At 33.2% G+C, this 12,784-nt stretch overlaps 1 protein-coding gene across 1 annotated transcript; it reads right to left on the bottom strand.

Annotated features, from left to right (window-relative positions):
- Positions 1 to 7,833: 7,833 nt before the first annotated feature.
- Positions 7,834 to 12,285, bottom strand: LOC139503336 (uncharacterized). The gene is made up of 2 exons (XM_071293108.1): positions 12,020 to 12,285; positions 7,834 to 8,160 (listed from the first exon to the last, which is right to left on the bottom strand). The coding sequence occupies exons 1-2, from the start codon at positions 12,147 to 12,149 to the stop codon at positions 7,967 to 7,969; spliced, it is 324 nt and encodes a 107-aa protein (XP_071149209.1). The 5' UTR covers positions 12,150 to 12,285; the 3' UTR covers positions 7,834 to 7,966.
- Positions 12,286 to 12,784: the final 499 nt, after the last annotated feature.

Raw genomic sequence — 12,784 nt, 5'->3', positions numbered from 1 at the left:
GTGGGTAAAAATCAAAAACACACAAATAATCAAACAAAAACAAACAAAAAAATAATAATCAAAAAGAAAAATGGAAGACAAAACAAATTACAAGGTAGCCTTACGATCAAAGGTACTTATGGACAGGACTGTTTTATTTTATTTGCAAGACGTGTGAGGGCGTAAAAGTTTCCTCTCCCCAAGTTTCTAACTAAGTATGCTTTCTTTATAACAATGTGAAGCCGATGTAAGTTTTTCTGTCCAAAATAGGAATGTTTTGTATATAAAGTACAGAAGTATGGAGGAATAACATATACACACAGTGGGGGATCCAGCCATTTTAAAAGGGGGGTTCCCAACCCAGGACAAAGGGGGGGGGTCCAACTATATGTCCCCATTCAAATGGATTGATCGGCCAAAAAAAGGGGGGTTCCAACCCCCCGGACCCACCACTGACACATGAGAAACACAACACTATATGAGCTGCATCGATCGGGTAGAAATCTTATGCGAATGAATATCAATACGTCTGTTAACCTATTTCAGTTATGCAATGTATGTAATATTGACAAAGGATATAAGAACCCTATAAAACAGATAGAAGTATTATATATGTATATATACACTTGCATAAGGCAGATTGCTATCCGACGCAACTCATATTTTAAAGAGAGAGTTTATTAATCATGATTATACATTTAATTTAATTTGATACGAAGCTATTTAGTGGTAGTTGAATCAGTGCCAATACCTATGTGTAAGTATATTTGATGAAAAACAGGACGAAAAAGTCAAAATTTAAATGTACAATATTCATATAACGGTTTTCCTGCTTCTTATGCAAACGACAAAATACATTGAAACGTTGAATTCCATTCTTCTCTTTTTTATTTGAACTGTTTGCATAAATTCACTGCGAAAATTGAAATTGATCTTTATTTTGGTTCAATTTTTATGTTTATGATTCTACCTACATACAATCTATGTTTGTACCGACCGGTCATCTTTTATGTGTCTGGGACAAATTGGTCGTTTAAAAAAAATATGAATGAAACATATTATTTCAAAATAAACAAGTGTATATACCCCAGAAAAGATTAATGATCGGTGCTTTAGAAGTATACAGTGTCCTTTCAGTGAAATGATTATTTATTCCAATAAACTGTTAAATCTGAAATTTCTTTAAGTAAGTTCGAGTTATAAGACGGAATTACAGCTGTGTATTGGTATTCTGTTGTAATAATATTGATATTGAACAAAAGGAATTTCTCATTGCAAATTGACTTTCGTTGTGCGTTTTTAAAAGTTTAATGTGTCTCTCAATTGTCGACATTATTTGCCAAATTTACTTATGTACATGAAGTATAATAAGTGGCATCTGGTGTAACAAGTATTCGTTTCACTTCTTATAAATCTATAAAACTTGTAATACAAACATGATGACTTTTAACATCATATTATTCATAGGTGCATTTACGATTTATATTTGGACAAAATTTGCATAATATCATCACTGTTTATTATATTTTTTAATTTTTTTTAAAGGCGAAGTTTTAAACAATACATATGAAAGATTGATAGTTAGGAACAAAGTGGCAGTCATTGCAGCAGACGATCACGAATTCATATACTACATATGTCATACTTTGAACGACAAAATTATTTTATGATGTGACTCTGTACCTATGTATCTTGTCATACTTGGAACGACAAAATTATTTTATGATGTGACTCTGTACCTATGTATCTTGTCATACTTTGAATGACAAAATTATTTTATTTATTAATATTACTTTTACTGTTAACCAACTTTTCTTGTGATATACATTTGACGCGACTCTGTACTTATGTATCCCGTCATACTTGGAACCACACTATTATTTTATTTATTATTATTACTTTAACTGTTAAGTCAGTGTTTGTTATATCTATTTTGCGTGACTGTATTTATGCATCCCGTTATACTTTGAACGACAAAATTATTTCATGTCTACCTGTGCGAATTTCAAACGCGCAATTTTACACAAGTACTCAAAACCCTCCTTCATTGATGGGTGCATTTTACATAGACAAATATAATCGTATAATATAACCAAAATTAGAATGTAATTTGATGTATGCCTTTTTGTGCTTCTTCGTTACATTTGTTGTTTTTATAGTGATTAAGATGATAACACAATGTTGACTGCTGTACCCCTATTATTGACATTTTTACCTATTATGTCTGTTTGTTTTGTTAACGCATCGGTGACAATATAATGGAATTTGATGCGACTGTCATACAAGTGAGAGGTTTAGCTAGCTATAAAACCAGGTTCAATCCACCATTTTCTACATTTGAAAATGCCTGTACCAAGTCAGGAATATGACAGTTCTTGTCCATTCGTTTTGATGCGTTTTGTTATTTGATTTTGCCATGTGATTATGGACTTTCCGAATTGATTTTCCTCTGAGTTCAGTATTTTTGTGATTTTACTTTTTTCCATACGAAGGTTGTGGAATCTCTTGCAGCATACTTACAGAGTCAAGGCCACTGCAAGGTCAATTACTTCCCATGGAATCAAACAGACGACAAATTCCAATGGATTACTACAACAATAGACAATGTTGACTTCCACGTGATTGTCTTATCTGCGTCTGCCTGTAGTCAATATGACGCTTTCACAACTAACAGACCAATAGATACTACAAATATTTTTATACCATATTTATCAAAAGTTCTCAATCAGGTTTTAAACCATCAAAAAATCATTTTTGTAAAATTAGATTACTCCTCTGACGTCAGTATGTCGAATGATCTTGGTAGTTCGCATCAGTTATTGGGTGATTTTACAGGCTTCCTTTCCCATATACACAAGCATACCCCTTACGAAGATCATATGAAAACATTACCTTTTAGTAAAAATCTATCAGAAACAAGAGAAGGTCGCGATTTAATGAACGCAGTTGATAATGTTATCAAAATAAGCAGGTTTCAACAATCTAAGATGTATGGATCCCGGATGGACTCTGGGTACAAAAGTCATTGTGAATTGAATTCTGTGGATGAAAAAGAATGGAGAGATTCTACACAGACTAATGTGATCAACGCGATAGTACAAGAACAGCCGGTTGGTGTCCAGTATGGTCAATTCATCATTGACCCTGATATATGTAGTTTTAAACCTGTAGACGATGGCGACGGCCTTTCACTGTTCACTACAATAACTATAGCCGAGGGCGAAGCAGGAGATCGTATAGAGACATCCGAGGAAGCAGAACTACACTTTTACCGCGGTCAGTCATGCGTGCATTCTGGTGATCATGCTATTCCCAGACGCACAGCTGCGTTAGGCAGGTTGTTAGGGGATACTTCAAAACACTCGAGACATATCAGCTATGCTAATGACAAAAATGGACAACAGATTAAACCGAATTTGAATCCAACCAGACAAGAAAATGAACTGTGTCGAAAACAAAGTGAGTTCTGCCTCCAGATCCAAGCATCAACGAAGATATTACAACAGAGTACCAGTTTAACATGATGGACGATATAAATCGAGGACAATTTAATTACGATTTAGACAATGTCAGTGGAAAAAGTGTCTAGCCATCAAAATACTTGAAATGTGTATACTAGTACTAAGAGTAAAGACATACTAATTTATACTCGTATTAGGTAATGCTGTCTCATTTAAAAAGTATTATCGTGCACATATATAGATTTTTGTTTATCGGGAACACTTTATGAATTTGACGTGCTGCAAGTTCAAAAAGACCTCTTATTCCAAAATGATTGGGACGTAGTTAAATGTTTTGCCGTTGTTTATTCATTTATTTCTTTGCTATTTTTTTACATGAAATGTTTCAGATTTGAGTCGATTTCGGCTGATAATTTTTTATACAAGCATATTTGTATTATTGCAATATTCTTTAAACTGTGTTTTAAGGGCAGCAAATGTAGATTGTAGTAATTTCTCATTCATATTTTGAGTGTCCTATTTCGAGAACTACTACAATGTAGTAGTGTGTTTTTTTGGGTGTTTTTTTTAATTTTGTTGTTGCTAGGATTTTGTCTGTCCGTCTATTATCAAATTAGACATATTTGATCGTCCCGTCAAAATTATTATGGTAAACAAATGTCCGGTGTCCGTCCGTCTGTCTGTCCGGCGTAAACATGTCGCACCGTAACTTGAGAACGACTTCTCCAAATTCCATGACACTTAACATTGTTGTTTCGTATGATAGTCAAATGATCTGTATATTTTTTGGTGAAAATAAGATTAAAACTTTTCGAGTTACGGCACTTTGTAACTGAAACAGGGGTGTGTTTTTTTCATATGTCGCACCGTATCTCAAAAACGATTCTTGATTATGGCTTAAAACTTTAAACACTTCTTAGTTATATTAATCTTAATATCTGTATACTTTTTGCTGATGATTCAAAATTTCATTTTTGAGTTATTGAGTATTTTGTAAAAAAGGGGGAGGTTTTTTTTTACATGTCGCACCATATCTCAAAAACGATTTATGGTTATTGCTTAAAACTTTACACATGTCTTTGTTATATTAATCTTAAGATCTGTATACTTTTTGGTGATGATTCAAAATTTCATTTTTGAGTTATTGAGTATTTTGTTAAAAAGGGGGAGGTTTTTTTTACATGTTGTGCCGTATCTCAAAAACGATTTATGATTATTGCTTAAAACTTTACACACTTCTTTGTTATATTAATTTAAAGATCTGTATACTTTTTGGTGATGATCCAAAACTTTATTTTGGAGTTATTGCGTATTTTGTTGAACAGGGGAGGTTTTTTTTTACATCATGTCGCGCCGTATCTCAAAAATAATTTGTGGTTATTGCTTAAAACTTTACACACTTCTTTGTTATATTAATCTAAAGATCTCTATTCTTTTTGGTTTTGATACAAAATTTTATTTTAGTGATATTTAGTTTTTTGTAAAAAAAAAACAGGGTTGGGGGTTTCACATGTCCCGCCGTGTCTCAAAAACAATATATGGTTATTGCTTAAAACTTTCTCAGAAACTATTTATGATTATTGCATATAACTTTCACACAAGACGTCGGGCGTATCATGCGCTCATGGCGCAGCTGTTTATTAAAGCTTATTAAGATCTTCTTTCTTGTCTATTGTATATATTTATGTTCTTGTACGCTACATTCTGTCCCAGTAAAATACTGATCACATTCAGTAAGGTCTAGATCACTCACCTGCTGGAATAGCACCATCAGCTGGCGACACGGCACCTTTTTGCTTATCTTTGCACAATAAGTTAAGTTTTCAGAGAAAAACTTAAATATTGGATAGCAAAATAAAAAACCATGACGAGATGTGCTCTTCCAACACCATTTTTAAATTAAGAATATATCCACATACCGGTATGTATCCATGGCATTTGTTATATAATATATAATTTTAATATCACTGTTTACTATGTGTTTTTTGTAATAATTAAGGCAGAGAAAATATGAACCAATCAAACCTAGGTTTTTAATCCATCTCTTTAAAAAAAAGCCTTGAACATTCAATTTGTAGCTTTAGAAATGATTATCGAGTGAAAGCCTAAGTTACGTTTGGGCCTAAGCAAGATATTCATCATTCCTAGTTTATTCAGCCTAACGACGGGCTACACCAATTAGGGTCTTTTATACAACCCTTCAATTAAGTTTCTTTTATCAATTTCCAAAATCCAATACTAGTTATTTGCCGTCCCTTAGTAAGGGTGGCACAAACCTGTTTATTACCTCTAGTCTTGTATGTCAATGAAAAAACTTGGCAAACTCTAAAATAACTCCTATTCAAATTTACTCGGGTGTGCCAAAGTATGCTCTTTATCAATGAACCCTTAATCTTGTGAAAGGCCTCATTTGTTTTTAGCTCACCTGGCCCAAAGGGCCAAGTGAGCTTTTTTCATCACTTGGCGTCCGTCGTCCGTCGTCGTCCGTCGTCGTTAACTTTTACAAAAATCTTCTCCTCTGAAACTACTGGGCAAAATTTAACCACACTTGGCCACAATCATCATTGGGGTATCTAGTTTAAAAAATGTGTCCGGTGACCCGCAAAACTAACCAAGATGGCCGCCATGGCTAAAAATAGAAAATATGGGTAAAATTTTGATTTTGGCTTATAACTCTGAAACCAAAGCATTTAGAGCAAATCTTACAAGGGGTTAAATTGTTTATCCAGTCAATATCTATCTGCCCTGACAGATGAATTGGACAACTGGTTGCTGGGTTGCTGCCCTCCAATTGGTAATTTTTAAGGAAATTTTGCTGTTTTTTGTTATTATCTTGAATACTAATTATAGATAAAGATAAACTGTAAACAGCAATAATGTTCAGCAAAATAAGATCTACACATAAGTCAACATGCCCAAAATGGTCAGTAGACCCCTTAAGGAGTTATTGCCCTTTATAGTAAATTTTTAACAAATTTCATTAATTTGGTAAATTTTGGTAAGTTTTTCCAAAATATTTTCCTCTGTAACAATAGAGTCAAGTTCATTACAGATAGAGAAAATTGTAAGTAGCAAGAATGTTCAGTAAAGTATGGTCTACAAACACATCACCATCACCAAAACACAATTTTGTCATGAATCCATCTGTGTCCTTTGTTTAATATGCACATAGACCAAAGTGAGCGACACAGGCTCTTAAGAGCCTCTAGTTTATATAAGCCTAGTGTTCTTAAACCGTCGTTACATTGTAGAATTGCGGAAGTTGGATCAATTTTGATCTAAATTCATTTTTTTTATCATTACTGTTTACTTTTATATGTTTAGTATTCATAATTTTATCTTTTATTTGCCTTGACCCTTATAAATGTAATAATTATTGCAAAAAAAGTAAATGAAATATGTATTTTATCTTTGGCTTTATAAGTTTTAAATCAGTTATCCTTGCGCTAAGAAATGGAACAAAACTACCAAGAAATAGAACATCACTACATGCTTTAAATGCAAAGTACTTTCATTATTCAGAGTACGCAGCACCAAAAGTTGCATCTATGAAAAGGGTATTTGTTGGTGAATGTCAATGAGACATCAACTCGACAACGCAAATATAACATAATTGATTGACTGATATACTTTGGTAACTTTTTATCTGGTCATTTATCTAGGATTCTCCAGTTGGTCATTTATAATGGAGTCTTTGTCGAGTAAGCAAGGTCATTTATCACGGACTCTTTATTGGGTCATTTTTCACGGAGACTTTATCAAGTCAGTTATCAAAAGCGTCTTCATCGGTTTATTTACCAAGTTGTCTTCAGCTAGTAACTATCAAGCAGTCTTTTTTTAGTCTTTATTGAGTTATTTACCGTCTTCTTACTTTATGTCACTGATTAAGTGTGTACGATTAATGTGTCTGAATAAAATTGAGGACCAAATAATGTGAAACCAGAAATAGAACATTAATTCAATTTTGGGGCAGCAAAAACAAAAGGACCAAAACGTAACCTATACCTGATAAGGTTGTAACTTTAATGTTAAGCTAATTTATAAGTTGAGGTTGTATGACCAAAGCGTTTCATCAATACCGAGTTGCAACTTGATGAATTGTGCCATTTGGGAACGAACGTACTGTCCATCAGCAACGGTACCAACCCACCTAAACCATGTAACTTTAAAAGGCTTTGATTTCTAACTACATGTTCATGGCTTAAATAGTAACGAAACATAAATTTACTTTGTATATATAAAAAATAGTATATCATAAACACATTTTACAAGAGTATACATGAATACATATGTGTGAACCAAATTATGTATCAAACTTCCGTTGACACTGCGAGTATGTATTTTATATGTTTTTCTTCGCTGAAATACACTACAGAAGATTTAACATGTACAGTTATCCTGTACTTAAGACACATATAAAATAAACAAGGCTGCCTTGGAAGAAAAATGTTGGTTCGTACTACGGAATGGTCCACTAGTCCACATGGCTACGAACCTCAAAACATATCTATAACTTTGTTTTAAGTCTATTCCCTCGCCATACTTAACAATCGATCTCCTCTAACTTCTATCGCCTCTTGAACGAGTGCACAGAATGGACAAAACAAGACGGTAAAAAAGTCTCCGCAGGTGCCACCCACAATGCCCTTCTCTTGTCGTACCCGGCCTCGTATTGAAACAGCTGCCACCAGGTGTACGATAGGGAACATGTAAGTTAATCCTGAAAAGAAACAAAATATAAATGAATAATTTTTCGTGAAAATGTAGGTAAACAATTTACATATTTTAAAACAACAAATATCAAAAAACCAACGATTGTGAAATCAAAATCAAAAAGAAAAACAGAAGACAAAATAAATCAAAAGATAGCTTTGGCTTACGATCAAAAGTACTTGTTGGCAGGACCATTTTATTTTATTTGCAAGACGGGTAAAAGTTAAATCTGAAATAGATTTAAGTAAGTTTGAGTTATAAGGCATTACAACTGCACTTTTTTATTTTTATTCTGTTGTAACAATGTTTTTATTGAACAAAGGAATGTTCGTTTTTAAAAGTGTAATGTGTCTCTCACTTGTCGGCATTATTTGCAAAATTTACTTGTGTACTTATTAAGTTTGATTAAAAGGAAGATACAATTCTATATATCGTATCTTATTTTAAATTCGTTCATTATCTTGTAAATAAATTAACGCTAATTTTCTCGTTTGATTTGTTTTACATTTGACATTTCTGTGTCTTTTATAATAGCTGTCTATACGGTATGAGTTTTGCTCCTTGTTAAAGGTTTAAAGTAACCTACAGTTGTTTATTTCTTCGGTATTTGGTCTTTACAGATATTTTTGCCATTGGCAGTACCAAATCTATTTTTATTAAATATTCTACATGTATGAGATATACTTGTACACAGTGCGACACTGATTAAGCCAACAAAAAAAATGTGAAAGAGACATGAAGTTCAACGATACTGTCTTCACTGAAAACGTAGTTATATATGCCAAGCGCAAGAGTAAAAAAGTTAAGACAACAGAGACCTTCAAAACTTGCTATATAATTCGCTTTTATTAACTATGTCTTTGTTGAACTTTCGAAAGATAAATTATATATTCATACTTGTCGACACTTCTGGTTTGAAATATGTCGTGATGGGAATATTGTTATCCCCAGATATATTTTCGTGCTTCATGACTACATGCATTTGACAACAATTTCGAATTTCCCTACCAAAGTTAACCGTGGTTCGCCATAACTGGTTGTATGCCATATAAGCGATCATAGGTCTTCTATAAGTATTACTCGAGCCTCGCATTTTAAATTTGTCTTGCGTATAACACTCAATGCAGTGGTAAATGCATGTAGAATCTTAATCTCGAATCAAATGTTGGCTATAGACTTGTATATGTTGTATAAAAAAAAATGAAACATGGAAAATGTTTATGTGGCTGTTAAAACTCAGGAACATTCCAAGTGGTTGTGGTTGGTTGCATCTTAATGTATTGTAACAATTTGCAGTTTATAGTAAGGCGTTCATTATCACTGAACTAGTATATATAATTGTTTAGGGGCCAGCTGAAGGACGCCTCCGGTGCGGAAATTTCTCGCTGCATTGAAGACCTGTTGGTGACCTTCTGCTGTTGTCTGTTCTATGGTCGGGTTGTTGTCTCTTTGACACATTCCCCATTTCCATTCTCAACTTTATCTTCTTTTTTAAAGCAACACATCGGTAATCTTTATTGCGTAAAGGAACTATTTTTATACTCTACACGCTGATCGCTATTTGTTTTTTTTTTTAAAACTGCTTTCTTTGATAGTGTATTTAATTTTTCGGTTGGCCGGTTGCTGTCCAATTGACGTTTTATTCACCTACTCTGATATTCGTATAATTATCGAAAACACATTGTAGTCAACCAATTCGTAAGGATTCCGCGGAACCCAGTGCCTCGCCTACTTTTTCTGTTAATCACAGACTGAACAAAAATGAGGGAAAAAATAATAAAAATATTCCACTCGATACTATCTTTTGATTGTAAGAAGTTTCTGTCAAAGTTTATAAATTCAATAAACGTTTTAAAACTTTAACTATAATTTATAATAGACTGTGTGTTATGTTAACTGGAAAAAACTAAGTCCATTTATAAGTAGAATACAGAAAAACAGGAACGAAATTTACCAAATTGTCTTCTAAATACTAGCTTTTGAACATAAACAAACTGAAGCTTCTGTCCAAGTTTGGTAGAAATCCTGGATAGTTTATGAAAGTTATTAAAATTTCAAAAACTTTAACCACAGAGTGAATGTACAATTTGCTGGTAGTAAAAAACTAAGTCCATTTATAAGAAAAATACATAAAAGCAGGATTTTATTTTTTACAAAGTTTACTTCTAGCCTTGAAGTCATAAAACTTTCGAGTCAGTTTTTTGTACACTTACTCCAAAATCAGCTCATCAAATTGCTGGATTTCATATTTCGAGCATGCATTTTGTGCTCGGAGCATTTAGAAAAGTTTTATGATTTCAACCCCTGGATACTTTCTTATGATCAGAAAACAAGCTTCGTCCAAGTTTAGTAAAAAAAATCAATGATAGTTTAAGAAAGTTATTAAAATTAAAAAAAAAAATAACCACAGAGTGAATATTTGTGGATGTCGCCGCCGACGCCGACGGAATGTAGGTTCGATATGTCTTACTTTTTCGACAAAAAGTCACCGTCAAAGGTAAAAGCTTATGACAATTGCGATATTAAGAAAGACAATTTAATTTCATTAGTAAGGCATGTTACTCCAACGTTGAGCAAAAGATTGTTTAAACTAAACAACAAATAGAAATGGAGCATTCGCCGTTTTCTAATTTACTGATTCACTTTGATACACTATAATATGAAAATAAAGAGATATGGTATGCAGTGGCGGATCCAGCCATTTTAAAAAGGGGGGTTTCAACTATATGTCCCCATTCAAATGCATTGATCGGTCAAAAAAGGGGGGTTCCCCCCCCCTCCCCCCCCCCCCCCCCCCCCCCCCCCCCCCGTGGATCCGCCAATGGTATGATTACTAATGAGACAACTATCAACTAAAGTTCAAATGACGTTGATGTAAGGAATCATGTATTGTTTGCATATATGCATCCCTATCATTACGTTCAAATAATGTTATTGATTGAACAAGATATGTCGTATCTGTAAGACACACAATACCATGAATACTGATTATATTTATAAACTATTATATCAATCAGTACAGTAAAGTGATTTAAAAAAAGAATTAAAGTAAAACAACACGTGATAATAATCGATTTTTTTTTAGAACAGTAGTCCAATGAGCAAACAGGGATCCAGCTGAGAGTACAGTATTTGAAAACAGCAAACAAACTACACCAGTATTAAGTAGACAATACGGGAATCTATAGTAGACAAATCATGCATGAATCAGTATAGATACTACGGAATCCCTGGAATATATGTGAATCCAGTAGACAATACGGGAATTAAGTAGACAAATTAGGAATCGGTAAAGATACTTTTTAAAGGGAAGCTAGTGGACAACATATGAATCAGGATAGATACTACGGGTATCCCTCGGATACACGGGAATCCAGTAGACTGTCACAGACAAAATGTGAATCACTATAGATACTACGGGAAGACCTGGGATATATGGGAGTCCAGTAGGCAGACAAAATATAAATATAGATACTACGGGAGGCCCTTGGGATATATGGGAATCTAGTAGACAAAACGGGTTCTCATAACAATGATTAAATTCTGGATTTAATTGGCAAACTATGAATCAGGTGTACAATTATTATACTGGAATCCATTAATGGACAATATGAATTCATAGAACACATTGAAATCCAGCACACAACCTGCACAATGCATGAAGGCAGTGGGCAATACTTATATATAGCGGAAAATTAAGTGCAGTAGAGGACAATACATGTACCAAATTGACAATACATGAATCAAGTGTACAATACGGATATCCAATTCAAATTACAGTGAAGTGGACAAAACGGATATTGAGTGGATAACATCTCTAACATCTCTGTGAATATTGAGTATGGAAATAATGCTTTTTGACTTACCACAACACAGACAACTGTCTCCCATCGCCTCGGCATTTTTACCAAATGTGTAACACGGCACAAAATACGTTATAATACATAATCCAAAATCGTCGAAACAACCAAATAAACTGCTTTGCCAATCCGACATCTTTTAACTTTCAAATTTAAATAAAACCTATCAAATTATGCAATTTCGGAAAAATATATCTTCCGATCAAGACTTTAAGTTTCGTTTTAAATTTAAATAAAATATGAAGGATGGTATTTTGTGAATGAAAACTAAAATTACTTCCCTATGTCGGGAACTTAATCACATGTTGTAAGATCACGTGAATATTAGATAATAATAATAGGTCTATATAGGTCAATATGTTTTAATCTGAAAAAGGTTTTTGTTGAATGTGATACAGTTTGTTAGTAGTTTAGTTTTTGTTCTATTTAATTTTAAGTTAGTATATGTAAATATGTCTAGTACACAGATGTAGTATGGTTTTGATTTATATTTATATATATGATATCTGATCTCTGTAAAGATCGGGGTATACGTGGGGTTTTGCAAAGGAACGAGTAATAAAGGGAAAGAGAAAATGATTGAATACTTCAATAAAAGAAGAATAATGAATTATAGGAAAAAAAAAATAAAAAAAATGAGAACTTATTAAACAATTAAAGAGACAAGCGCACAATTGAACTCCTCCAAAATCTAGTTCCTCGTGCATTAATATTGACAAGAGAAGAAATATGGTCAATATTGATTCTAATGATTTAAATGACGGTAAAAAT

The sequence above is a fragment of the Mytilus edulis genome, chromosome 14 (assembly GCF_963676685.1).
Source record: "Mytilus edulis chromosome 14, xbMytEdul2.2, whole genome shotgun sequence".
In the NCBI taxonomy this organism is placed as follows: Eukaryota; Metazoa; Mollusca; class Bivalvia; order Mytilida; family Mytilidae; genus Mytilus; species Mytilus edulis.
Note: the sequence above shows the minus strand (reverse complement) of the source record. Positions and strands in the feature narration are given on the sequence as shown.